Source organism: Gorilla gorilla, chromosome 6 (genome assembly GCF_029281585.2).
Source record: "Gorilla gorilla gorilla isolate KB3781 chromosome 6, NHGRI_mGorGor1-v2.1_pri, whole genome shotgun sequence".
In the NCBI taxonomy this organism is placed as follows: domain Eukaryota; kingdom Metazoa; phylum Chordata; class Mammalia; order Primates; family Hominidae; genus Gorilla; species Gorilla gorilla.
This window is the reverse complement of record NC_073230.2, coordinates 114,412,249-114,426,550: the sequence shown is the minus strand read 5'-3', so window position 1 is coordinate 114,426,550 and position 14,302 is coordinate 114,412,249. Positions and strand designations below refer to the sequence as shown.

At 42.3% G+C, this 14,302-nt stretch overlaps 1 protein-coding gene across 3 annotated transcripts in view; it reads left to right on the top strand.

Annotated features, from left to right (window-relative positions):
- PUS7 (pseudouridine synthase 7) overlaps nt 1–14,302 on the top strand; it is a 66,441-nt gene that overhangs the window by 32,415 nt on the left and 19,724 nt on the right. For all 3 annotated transcript variants that reach the window (XM_031013484.3, XM_031013483.3, XM_031013482.3), the window contains 2 exons: nt 7,269–7,397; nt 8,543–8,668. In XM_031013484.3, coding sequence (XP_030869344.2) covers nt 7,269–7,397; nt 8,543–8,668 — 255 coding nt within the window. The remainder of the gene's footprint in view (nt 1–7,268; nt 7,398–8,542; nt 8,669–14,302) is intronic.

The following is a 14,302-nucleotide window of genomic DNA, read 5'->3' as shown; positions in this document are numbered from 1 at the left end:
GAACCGGTTGTATCGTAATGTTTATTCCAGTTCTTCTTCTTCCTTGACCTTGAGACAGTGGCATGATGTCATAAAAGCAGTCATCTCACCATTGCTTTTACTGGTGGTGTGTACAAATATTGAAGCATTTGAAAGAGAGCAGGAGTAAATACATGAAGATGATGGTGTTCCTATCTGGTGGCCTGGTTTCATTTTCTCACTGTGGCATATAGAATGTGGAGTCATTCTATATGCTCAGAGTGAAGGGGCAGGAGTGGGTAAGGGAGCTTGAAAGAGAGTGGAGATTTGAAATAACCTTTGTGGGTAATGGACCAGGGACTCCCCAGAAACTCAGAAGAATGGGGGTAGGGGGACAGGGGTTTGAAGGCTCAGGCTTTCTCATCCTCTGTGGATAGAGGTCACAATAGAAGGTTTTTGCCTTGTTTTTGGTATCTAAAATACCTAGTCACCTTCTGTGATTTCTAGCTGGCTCTGTGAATTTTGTTTCTGATAAAAAAAAAAAAAAAGTCGGTTTATTTTGTTTCTTTTTCTTTTCTTTCTTTCTTTTTTTTTTTTTTTTTTTTTGAGATGGAGTCTCGCTCTGTTGCCCACGCTGGAGTGCAGTGGTGGGATCTCACCTCAATGCAAGCTCTGCCTCCCGGGTTCACGCCATTCTCCTGCCTCAGCGTCCTGAGTAGTTGGGACTACAGGCGCCCGCCACCATGCCCAGCTAATTTTTTGTATTTTTAGTAGAGATGGGGTTTCACCGTGTTAGCCAGGATGGTCTCGATCTCCTGACCTCGTGATCCACCCGCCTCGGCCTCCCAAAGTGCTGGGATTACAGGCGTGAGCCACTGGGCCCTGCCTATTTTGTTTTCAACACAGAAAGAACTAGGTAGAAAATGAAAGGCCTGCCATAACTGTACTTCCTCCGAGATCACCTTATTCACAACATGGTATATATTTTTTGAGGGACTTTTTTTCCTTTTTAAACAACAATACTTATGTATTCTTATTTTGAACAATAGGTGGTGTACCTTATTTCCTGTAGGTATATAGCAAAATACGTTTGAATGTATGGATATATCCTAATTTAAACTATTACTCTATTTTTGAATGTTACATTGTTTCTCGTTTCTTGCTGTTATAACCCAGTCCATGACAGACATATTTGTAGCTAAATCTTGGCACACATCTGTGATAACTTCATTAAGATAAACTTAGCTGTGAGATTACTGACTTAAAGGGAATATGACATTTTAATGTGATTTGTCTTTTTTCTTTCCATCTGCTGGTCAAAACACAGAGAAATTCTCTCTCTCTCTTTTTTTTAATAGCAAAGCCTAATTATCCTGCAAAAAAGTGGTACCAATTTACCACCTTTATTCTGGTTCCCTAGAATCTTCCTCAGCATGGTGTTATGATGGGGACAGGGAGTCATTTGCTAATTTGAGGGTCAAAAAATGGCATCTTGTTATTTTATTTTGCGTTTTCTGATGTGAAGTCTTAGAATAGTTGAAGACCAAGAATATTTCTTTTTTTTCTTGGTCAGCCAGCAGATGTCACACTTCATCAGGACACTGCTCTGTCCTCAGATTTTTGCTGCCTTTATCATCTTCCTGTTGACTTAGTAAGAAACTGTGTTAGACACCTAAATGTTGGCCCTCTGAAAGCACACAGCACTTATCTCGCGGATACAGGCTACACCCTTTGTTTAATGGATACATGGGGCCAGGCAGATTGGCCTTTCCCGTGGGAACTTGTGAATAGGAGAAACCCACTCTGCCACACAAGCATTTGAATGATTGCTGGATTGATCAGTCCTGGGGATAAGCAGCACGTCTTTTCAGCTTCATGAAACTCTAAAGCCACCTAGTAGTTTTAGCAGGGTCTCAGGCAGGAACAGTCTCATTCAGAATGATTTGTTTCTTTTCCTGCCTGTTCCTGCCAGTCTCCTTTCTGAACTTGGGCCAGTATTTCCCTGGCTTTGTTAATTAAGGTTTTCTGTGCAACATGTTGCTTAATTGGTTCCTGATGTTTAAAAGCAAGATTTTTATATTCCCTAGTTACTCACTGAATTTGCTGTAAATTTACAACCAAAGACCTTGATCTGGGATCATCATAATTAAAACTGTGAATAGTATCATGAAGACATTGTCAGCTTCATTCCATTTCTCAGGGAGCACCCACACCAACCAGAACTGAGTATAGTTCTTGCTTTTTGCTGTGCCAGTGGAATTTAGAGATGGATGTCTATCGTATATACAAGAATTGATACTACTATTCAGCCACAAAAAAGAATGAAACAAAATACTGATAGATACTTAAAACATGGATAAACCTTAAAAACATTCCACTAAGAAGTCAGGCGCACAAGGCCAGATATTGTATGATTCTGTTTATATGATGTGTCCGAAATAGGAAAATCTATAGAGGCAGAAAGTAGATTAATGGTTGCCAAGGTCTGCAGGGAGAGGAAACGGGAGTGACTGCTGAATAGGTACAGGGTTTCTTTTTCAGGTGATGGAAACGTTCTTGAAGTATATAGTGGTGATGGTTTCACATTGTTGTGAATATACTAAAAATCACTGACATATACACTTTATAACAGTTAAAATGGTGAATTATATATGTGTATATATTTATTTATTTATTTTATTTTATTTTTTGATACAGGGTCTCGTTCTGTTACCCAGGCTGGGGTACAGTAGCACAATCTCGGCTCACTGCAACCTCAGCCTCTGAGGTTCAAGTAATCCTCTTGCCTCAGCCTCCCGAGTAGCTGGGATTACAGGTGTGCACCATCATGCCCTGCCAATTTTTGTATTTTTAGTAGACACGGGGTTTCACCAGGATGGCCAGGCTGGTCTCGAACACCTCATCTCAAGCAATTCAGCCACTTTGGCCTCCCAAAGTGCTGGGATTACAGGCGTGAGCCACCATGCCCAGCCTTGTGAATTTTATATTATGTTAACTTTATCTCAACTTAAAAAAAAAGGACAGAACTATCAGGCACTTCTGTGGCACCATCAGGAAGCAGTCTCCGGAACACTCTCTCTAGGACAGCTCCTGATCCTGAATTGTTCTGTCAGTTTCTACAGCAGTAGTTCCTGGCTGAAGAGGAGTTCTGTCCCCCTGTTCCTCACTCTGTTCATACTGATCCTCCGCTTCTAGATTCCTTGGGATACAATCCCTGGGTTAATTCGTGCTCTTGGGTTCTACCATTGCCCCCATACATAGTCCAGGAATTCAAGGTTACAGTGAGCTATGATTGCACCACTGCACTCCAACCTGGGTGGCAGAGCAATTCCCTGTCTCTAAAAAAGAAAGAAAAAGTTATATAAGATAAGAAAATATACAAAGATCAATATGCACAGCCGGGTGCGGTGGCTCACGCCTGTAATCCCAGCACTTTGGGAGGCTAAGGCGGGCAGATTACTTGAGGTCAGGAGTTCCAGACCAGCCTTGCCAACATGGTGAAACCCCGTCTCTGCTAAAATTACAAAAATTAGCTGGGCTTGGTGGCAGGCACCTGTAATCCCAGCTACTTGAGAGGCTGGGGGCAGAAGAATTGCTTGAACCCAAGAGGCAGAGGTTGCAGTAAGCCTAGATCACACTAGTGCACTCCAGCCTGGGTGACAGAGCAACACTCTGTCTCAAAAACAAAAAAAAAAAGAAAGAAAGAAAGAAAGAAAAATAAATATAGCACCTGGATAGGTGCAGTGGCTCACGCCGGTAATCCCAGCACTTTGGGAGGCCAGGGTGGGCGGGCATGGTGGTGCATGCCTGTAGTCCCAGCTTCTCAGGAGACTAAGGCTGGAGACTTTGTAAGCCCAGGAAGCAGAGGTTGCAGTAAGCTTAGATCGCACCACTGCGCTCCAACCTGGGCGACAGAGACTCTGTCTCAAAAACAAAAAAGAGATATAGCACTTAAAGCAATTTCATACTGGAACATGACTAGGTAGAATAGAGTAATCCTAGACACAGATACATCCAAGGATTTAGTACGTATTCAAAGTATCATTTAAGATAAGTGGAGAAAATAATGGTTGATTCAAAAAATAAATGGTTGATTCAAAAAATGTTGGATAACTTGAGTAACCATCTAAAAAACCATTTAAGTGTGGCTCCCCTACCTCATTTCCCTTTGCTAAATAAATTCCAGGTGGATCATAAATTTGAACATTAAAATGCAACTTTAAAAGGACTCTACTTAGGCCGGGCACAGTGGCTCATGCCTGTAATCCCAGCACTTTGGGAGGCTAGGGCGGGCAGATCACCTGAGGTCAGGAGTTCAAGACCAGCCATGACCAACATGGAGAAACCCTGTCTCTACTAAAAATACAAAATTAGCCGGGCATGGTGCCGCATGCCTGTAATCCCAGCTACTCGGGAGGCCGAGGCAGGAGAATCGGTTGAACCCGGGAAGCGGAGGTTGCAGTGAGCCGAGATCGCGCCATTGCGCTCCAGCCTGGGCAACAAGAGCAAAACTCCGTGTCAAAAAACAACAACGACAACAACAACAAAAAACAGTACTCTACTTACATTTGAGATTTAAAAAAAAGAATCTCTGACCAGTTGTGGTGGCTGACCCCTGTAATCCCAGCACTTTGTGGGGCTGAGGTGGGAAGATCACTTGAGTTTGAGACCAGCCTGGCCAACCTGGTGAAACCCCATCTCTGCTAAAAATACAAAAATTGGCCAGGCATGGTGGTGTGTGCCTGTAGCCCCAGCTACTCAGGAAGCCAGGGCAGGATAATTCCTTGATTTCAGGAGCCAGAGGTGGCAGTGAGCTGAGATCATGCCACTGCACTCCAGCCTGGGCGACACAGAGCAAGACTCCATCTTAAAAAAAAAAAAAATCTCTGACTGGTGACATCCTAAGTATGAGTTAAATCTCAGAGCTTTTTTTTTTTTTGACAGCCAAGCTGGAGTGCAGTGGCACGATCTCAGCTCACTGCAACCTCTGCCTCCCGGGCTCAAGCAATTCTCCTGCCTCAGCCCCCAAGTAGCTGGGATTACAGGCGTGTGCCACCACACCCGGCTAATTTTTGTATTTTTAGTAGAGACGGGGTTTCACCATATTGGCCAGGCTGGTCTCGAATTCCTGACCTCAGGTAATCCGCCCGCCTCGGCCTCCCAAAGTGCTCGGATTACAGGCATGAAGCACCGCGCCCGGCCCCAGAACTATTTTTTTTTTTTTTTTTTAAGAAAAAAAGATTCATGAATTTAACTAAAGTTTCTCTATATAGTTGTTTGTTTTAATTTTAGAGATGGGATCTTGCTGTGTTGGCCAGGCTGGTCTTGAACTCCTGGGCTCAAGCTATCTGCCCATCTAGGCCTCCTAAAGTACTGGGATTACAGGTGTAAACCACCGTGCCTGGCCCCTACATAGTTTTTATTTACAGAAGAATGCCAACAAATATAGAAACACAGTTTCAGTCAACACAGTAATAATCAATTCAGCCAACAGTCATGCTTGGGTACCTAAATAATTGGGTAAAGACTTTGGGGGAACAGGATTTTTACACAATTTCAAAAGTATTTCCCCACTGATGACTAATTAAAAGCAAAGACAAAGAGACTCTTAGAGTGTAAAAATCTAGTAAATATTATCCTAATTAAATGATTAAAGTTATTATCAATGTTGGACAAACTCAATCACTGCCTTTTGATGTGATGCATTGAAAAGGGCCATATCACCTCAGTAATATTTCTACCAAAGTGTTTACCTGAGTCTCAGCATGAGGAAACAATCAGATAAATCCACATTGAAAGACGTGTAAAAGTGCTGGCCTGGATTCTTCTAAGGGTCAGATATCATGAAAAACAAGGCTAGACAGATCACTTAGTGGAAACCAAACAGACATCACAACTGCAATGTGTGATCCTCAATTGGATCCTGGCAGCCTAAAAAACAAAAAGACGGCCAGGTGCACTGGCTCATGGCTGTAATCCCAGCACTTTGGGAAGCTGAGGTGGGTGGATCACTTGAGGCCAGGAGATCGAGACCAGCCTGGCCAACATAGTGAAACTCTGTCTCTACTGAAAATACAAAAAAACATAGCCAGGTGTGGTGGCATGTACCTGTATTCTCAGCTACTCGGGAGGCTCAGGCAGAAGAATCTCTTGAACTTATCTCACGCCTGTAATCGCAGCACTGTGCGAGGCCAATGTGGGCGGATCACCTGAGGTCAGGAGTTCAAGACCAGCCTGGCCAACATGGTGAAACCTGTCTCTACTAAAAATATAAAAATTAGCTGGGCATGGTGGCTCATACCAGTAATCTCAGCACTTTGGGAGGCCGAGGCAGGTGGATCACCTGAGGTCAGGAGTTCAAGACCAGCCTGGCCAACATGGTGAAACCCCATCTGTACTAAAACTACAAAAATTAGCCGGGCATGGTGGTGTGCGCCTGTAAGCCCAGCTACTTGGGAGGCTGAGGCAGGAGATTCACTTGAGCCAGGGAGGCGGAGTGAGCCGAGATCATGCCACTGCACTCCAGTCTGGGCAACAGAGAGAGACTCTGTCTCAAGAAAAAAAAAAGGAAAGAAAGAAACAACATTGGCTGTTAGTGGTGACACTAGAGATAAAAAGGGGAGAAAGGCTTTTCAGTATTCTGTTTCTCTATATACATTTCCTATTGAAGAAGGCAAGGAATTTCTAATGAAAATTTCTATATACTAAGTGATAGCAGCATGGTACAGATTTGGGTAGAATTCCAGCTATATATAACATGTCTTTTAAAAAAAGAAAGGGAGGAAATTAAAAGTTAGATGTCAGTGGAAATTTTTTTCAGGCAATGAAAGTATGAATTTCTTTTCCTTTTCTCTTTTTTATATTTTCCAAGTTTTCTGTAATGAGTTTACAATATTTTTCTGATTGACAAAAATAATGACCTTTTTTTAAATGCTTGATACCATTCTTTCTATGGGATTTGTCTCTGTCCCCATCCCTTTTCTCACCCCTCTCCCCACAAAAAGTAGAAAATTCCACAGATATTATTGTTCTGTTACTCATCAGCATATAAATAACAAGAGGCTTTAAGTATATAAAATATGGCCAGGAGTATGCAATTTGAACAGGAGCACGTACCATTACACTGAAGGAAGAATGCAGAGAGAAGAGAAGGACACGCCCACCTCACCTGCTGCAGTGCCTTTTCCTTTCAGGGGGTCATAGGTGTGCTGTATCTTGTTTTCTGTACTGTTCCAGGCAGACAATCAGTATCTCATGATCCTCTTTCTACTCTTTTTTGTTTTGTTGCTTTTTTTTTTTTTTTTTTAAAGAATAACTGCACAAAGACTTGCCCACCTGAATAAGTGCTTGATGAACTTTAAGCTAGGGAATTTCAGCTATCAAAAAAACCCACTGAAATTGGGAGAGCTTCAAGGAAACCACTTCACTGTTGTTCTCAGGTAAAGAACTGCAGGTGGGAATGTAGACCAGAGGGTCTGGCCAGGGCATCTTGAGTATGTTACTCACGGTTGGTCATAAGGTCCTGGTGAGCTGGTACTAACAGAACAGGAGTGGCAGCAAGGGAGGGCAGAGCAGGGCCTGGCAGGGCTGGGAGAGCAGATACCTCTGTGAGAGCAAATACCTCTGTAGGATTTGTGTGGACACCTTGCCCGTTGAAAACCTAGCGCAGCCTTTGGAAAGACACCATCTCCTTCAAATATTGTGGTAAAAGACACCGAGCCGGCTGGGCGCAGTGGCTCACGCCTGTAATCCCAGCACTTTGGGAGGCCTTGGCAGGAGGATCACAAGGTCGAGAAAGGATCGAGAAAGGATCGAGACCATCCTGGCTAATACGGTGAAACCCTGTCTCTACTAAAAACACAAAAAATTAGCCGGGCGTGGTGGCAGGCACCTGTAGTCGCAGCTACTCAGGAGGCTGAGGCAGGAGAATGGCGTGAACTCGGGAGGCAGAACTTGCAGTGAGCCGAGATCGCTCCACTGCACTCCAGCCTAGGGGACAGAGTGAGACTCCAACTCAAAAAAAAAAAAAAAGACACTGAGCCTGTGATTCCACTTAGAGCGCCTAGAATAGGCAAATCCATGGACATAGAAAGTAAAATAGTGGTTACTGGGGAAAGGGGTAGGGGTAATGGAAAGTTACTGTTTAGGGGTACAGAGTTTCATTTTGGGAACAGGAAAAAATTTGGGAAGTAGATAGTGGTGAGGATTGTCCGACATTGTGCACATAATTAACCCATTTATGCTAGTGTTCCATTATTGGAACACTAAGCATGTAGGAATTATTTATATCCTACTGCTCAAGGTCATCGCCAAGGTCTGATTGCAAAAATTCAAAAAATTGCAAACTCTGCCATAAATGGGTTAATACCGCCAAACTGCACACTTAAAAATGGCTAAAATAGTAAATTTGACATTATAAATATCTTAACACAATTTAAAGAAAGAAAGAGCCCTTGGGAGGTAGAGAGAAAGCTGCAGGAGAGTGAACGAAAGACTTGGAAGCCAGGCTGTAGTCATTTATGATCTGCATCCCTGAGTATTTGACTGTAACTTTTTTCCCTCTGGATAATTTGTGTCCCTGTAGAAATATAACAGGAACTGATAACCAAGTACAGCAAGCTATGAACTCTCTCAAGGAGATTGGATTTATTAACTACTATGGAATGCAAAGATTTGGAACCACAGCTGTCCCTACATATCAGGTTGGAAGGTTGGTATTTAATTTCTTTTATCAGAAATAGCTTTCTCATAAAAAAAGCAGGGTTTGTTGGTGGTGGTGTTTTTAATTATTTCTACGTTCTCCCATGTCTGGGGCAAATGAACCACAGTCTCATGATTTTTGTTTTAAGTTAATGAATGCACAAGGTAAAAAATCGGAGTTCAAAAGGATATGACCTGAAAAGTGAGCTTTCCTACCACTCTTGGTTACCCATCCAGGGGTTCTATTTTTATTTTTTTAGTTTATTTTATATATTTATTTTTTTTGAGATGGAGTTTCGCCCTTGTTGCCCAGGCTGGAGTGCAATAGCGCAATTTCGGCTCACCGCATCCTCTGCCTCCCAGGTTCAAGTGATTCTCCTGCCTCAGCCTCCTGAGTAGCTGGGTTTACAGGCATGCACCACCATGACTGGCTAATTTTGCATTTTTAGTAGAGATGGGGTTTCTCCATGTTGGTCAGGCTGGTCTCGAACTCCCAACCTCAGGTGATCCCCCGACCTCAGCCTCCCAAACTGCTGGGATTACAGGCATGAGCCTCCACACCCAGCTATTTTTTTTATTTTTTATTTATTTTTTATTTTTTTGAGATGGAATCTTTCTCTGTTGTTCAGGCTGAAGTACTGTGGTGCGATGTTGGCTCACTGCAATCTCCACCTCCCAGGTTCAAGCAATTCTCCTGCCTCGGCATCCCGAGTAGCTGGGATTGCAGGCTCTTGCCACCACATCCAGCTAACTTTGTTGTATTTTTAGTAGTGACGGGAATTTCACCATGTTGGCCAGGCTGGTCTTAAACTCCTGACCTCAAATGATCCGCCCACCTCAGCCTCCCAAAGTGTTGGGATTACAGGTGTGAGCCACTACGCCCAGCCCTGTTTTTATTTTTATTTTGTAACAGGTAAGTCTTGGCTCAGTAAGTGATTCAACAGTAATCTGTTGGGTAACTCAGACCCAGAGTAGCCAGACAGAGATGTTACATTTTCTGATCTGTGTTAACACGTTTATTAAACTTTGATCTGCTCTTCCCTCGCTCTTAATTTGATTTTATTTTTTATTTTTATTTTTTGAGATGAAGTCTCGCTGTTGCCCAGGCTGGAGTGCAGTGGTGCCATCTCCGCTCACTGCAACCTCCACCTCCCAGGTTCAAGTGATTCTCCTGCCTCAGCCTCCCGTGTAACTGGGATTGCAGGCATGCACCACCTCACCCAGCTAATTTTTGTATTTTTAGTAGAGCCGAGGTTTTGCTATGTTGGCCAGGCTGGTCTCGAACTCATGACCTCCAGTGATCTGCCCGCCTTGGCCTCCCTAAGTGCTGGGATTACAGGCATGAGCCACTGTGCCTGGGCCCCTTCCCTCACTCTTTAAAGAAAGTAATAAATGATAAAATTAGTGACATGGAATTTAAGAATTGTCATTTACTTTTAAACAATTAAGAACCCCTCTAGGGTAACCTACAGTGGGAATCCCATCAATAAATAGTTGGGTTCCTAAATCTACTTCTGGAATCCTGTTGCCCAGCAGAGACTCTGTTACATAAACTAATTATTCGCGTGGGAGTTAGAATTGTGGTAGTTACAAGCTGGAAGTTATCTAAGCGTCCATGTTCTTCCTTGTCTTTCGGACCCTTCATGTTAGCAAACTTAGGCTTTGAGAGGTCTGCCTGAACTCATCAGTTGCTTGGCTTTAGTTTGGGAATAGAGTTTTCCGGGCTTCCAGTCCATTGTTTCAGCATCTAAACTATGAAGTTGCATTCGTTTTTGTGATTTTAAAAGCGCAAAATGATAAAAATCTATATTTCCTCTGCCTCTTTGAGGAGGTTAAAAAATCAGGTGAAAACAGACTTGAGTTCTGAGACTTAAATTACTCATCTGTAGAATGGAGATAATAATACCAATTCACAGAATGGTGAAAATGAAGTGAGATGATGTTTATGCTACATCTATTTTTATGCCTAGAATATAGTGATTGCTAATATGTTTTCAACCTTGCTAATGGTCAGAGGACATTGACAAAATAGTAAAAATGCTAATTGTATTATGGGACAGAAGGAGCGCTGTATCAACCTATAAATTTGTAATTAATTTGGCAGAAGGACAGCCATGGAATCCTATACGTTGTGTATGCCAAAGATAGTGTAAATAAATATAAGTAACTAAAATGAGGTCAAATTTATCCCACAGCAAAAATTACATAGCGTGACCAAAGGTCAGTATGGTCAGCTCAAAATTCCAAATCATTCATTTTCACAACATAAGAATATTTCCTGCTTTCAAAGAAACCCACTGTTAACACCATAGAATTTCCTGAAGGAAAAAACAGACTTTCAGTTTATATTGTATAGGTGGAGAAATGACTTGTATCCAAAATATTAAAAGCTCTTACAACTCAAGAACAGAAAGACAACACATTCTAAGACTTAGCAAAGGGTCTGAACAGACCTTTCTTTAAATAATGTAATCAAATGGCCAATAAGCACACAAAAAGATGCTTATCACTAATCTTTAGGAAATGCAAATCAAAACCACAGTGAGATGCCACTTCTTACCCACTAGGATGGCTAAAATAAAAAAGGCAGAGAATAACAAGTGTTAGGATTAGAGAAATTGGAACCCTTATACATTCCTGGTGGAAATGTAAAATGGTATAACGATTTTGGAAAATAGTCTGACAGTTCCTCAAAAGGTTATAAAGTTAGCCTATGACCCAGGCATTTCTAGGTATATACTGAGGAACACTGAAAATCATATGTTCACACAAAAGTTTATACAGATGTTCATAGCAGCCAAAAGACTGGAAACAACCCAAATGTCCACCTACTGATGAATGGATAAACAAAATACAATGTAATATGCAATAATATACAGTGAACTATTACTTAGCAATAAAAAGGAATGAAGTACTGATACATTCTGCAACGTGAATGAACCTTGAAAACATCGCTAAGTAGGCAGGCACAGGGGCTCATGCCTGTAATCCCAACAATTTAAGAGGCCAAGGCAGCAGGATCACTTGAGGCCAGGAGTTCAAGACCAGCCTGGGCACCATAGCAAGGCCCCATCTCTACAAAATAAAATTTTTAAAAAATTAGCTGAGTGTGGTGCTGCCTGGCTTTGGTCCTAGCTACTCAGGAGGCTGAGGCAGGAGGATCACTGAAGCCCAGGAGTTTGAGGATGCAGTGAACAGTGTACCACCACTGCACTGTATACTAGATGACAGAGCAAGACCCTGCCTGTGAATGAATGAATGAATCAATTTCTATGAAATTGAACTGGCCAACATAGTGAAATCCCGCCTCTACTAAAAATACAAAAATACAAAAATTATCTGAGTGTGGTGGCATGCACACCTGTAATCCCAGCTACTTGGGAGGCTGAGGCAGGAGAATTGCTTTAGCCCGGGAGGCAGAGGTTGAAGTGACCCAAGATTGTACCACTGTACTCTAGCCTGGGCAACAGAGTGAAACTCTGTCTCAAAAAAAATAATAAAATAAAATAAACTCAAAATGGACCAAAGATCTAAACATAAGATCTAAACATAAGAGCTGCACTTATGCAAACTCTTAGAAGAAAACATGGGGAAAAATTCATAATACTGGATTTGTCAGTGGTTTCTTGGATATGACACCAAAAGCACAGGCAACAAACAAAAGAAAAAATAGATAAGTTGGACTTTATCAAAATTAAAAACGTGCATCAAAGGATGCTATCAACAGAATGAAAAGATAACCCACAGAATAGGAGGAAATATTTCAAATCATACATCTGATAAGAGACTTAAATCTAGAATATATAAAGAACAACTCAACAACAACCAAAGAAAAACCAATTCAAAAATGGAGAAAGGATTTCAGTAAATGTGTTTCCAAAGATAAACAGACTGGTATTCAACATCACTAGTCATTAGGGAGATACAAATCGAAACCACCACGAGGTACCACTTCATATCCGTTGGGAAGGCTATTATCACAAAACAACAAATAACAAGTGTTGATAAGGGTACAGAGAAATTAGAAACCTGGGCTTTGCTGGTGGGGATGTAAAATAGTATAGCCATTGTGGAGAACAGTATAGTGATTTCTTAAGAAATTAATTATAGGCCAGGTGCGGTGACTCACGCCTGTAATCCCAGCACTTTGGGAGGCTGAGGTGGGTAGATCACGAGGTCAAGAGATCGAGACCAGCCTGACCAACATGGTGAAAACGCGTCTCTACTAAAAATACAAAAATTAGCCGGGCATGGTGGCGCATGCCTGTAGTCCCAGCTACTCAGGAGGCTGAGGCAGGAGAATTGCTTGAACCCGGGAAGCAGAGGTTGCAGTAAGCCGAGATGGTAGCACTACACTCCAGCCTGGCGACAGAGCGAGACTCTGTCTCAAAAAAAAAAAAAAGAAATATAAATTACATTATGAACCAACAATTCCACTTCTCAGTATATACCCAAAAGAAATGACAGTGGGAACTCACCAGATATTTGTACACTCATGTTCATAATAGCAGCATTCACAATAGCCGAAAGGTAGGAGCTACCCAGGCAACCCAAGTGTTTATCCAAACAAAATGTGGCCCATACCTGCAATGGAATATGTAACCCTTTCAAAGGAGGGATTTTTTTTTTTTTTGAGACGGAGTCTTGCTCTGTCGCCCAGGCTGGAGTGCAGTGGTGCCATCTCAGCCCATTGCAACCTCCACCTTCTGGGCTCAAGTGATTTAAAAGGAGGGAAATTTTGACACGTGCTATCACATGGGTAAGCATTGGAAACTTTATGTTACCTGACATAAGCCAGTAACAAAAGAACAAATATGGTATGATTTCTCTTATATAAGGTTCCTAGAGTAGTCAAAGCCATAGACAGAAAGTAGAATGGTGGCTTACAGGGGTTAGGGGGCTGGGTGGATAGGGATTTATTATTTAATGGGTATAGAGTTTCAGCTGGGGAAGATTAAAAAGTTCTGGAGGTAGACAGTGATGATGGTTGCCTGACAGTGTAAATGCACTTAATGCCACAGAACTGTATACTTAAAAATAGCCAAAAAGGTAAATGTTATGTTACATGTATTTTACCACAATAAAATAAAAGAAGGTAGAAGAAGGAAAGATAAAGTAAGAAAAGTACAAAACATCTGGTCAGGCGTGGTGGCTCACACCTGTAATGCTAGCACTTTGGGAGGCCAAGGCGGGCAGATCAGGAGGTCAGGAGATTGAGACCATCCTGGCTAACACAGTGAAACCCCATCTCTACTAAAAAAATACAAAAAAATGGCCTGGCGCGGTGGCTGACGCCTGTAATCCCAGCACTCCAGGAGGCCGAGGGGGGCAGATCACAAGGTCAGGAGATCAAGACCATCCCAGCTAACACAGTGAAACCCCGTCTCTACTAACAATATAAAAAATTAGCCAGGCATGGTGGCGGGTGTCTGTAGTCCCAGCTACTTGGGAGGCTGAGGCAGAAGAATGGCATGAACCCGGGAGGTGGAGCTTGCAGTGAGCCGAGATCGTGCCACTGCACTCTAGCGTGGGTGACAGAGCGAGACTCCATCTCAAAAAAAAAAGTACAAAACATCTTAATGTGCAGCATGCTAGATAGTACAGCCTATTGTAAACCAAATCTCTGTATATTTAATATGGCATT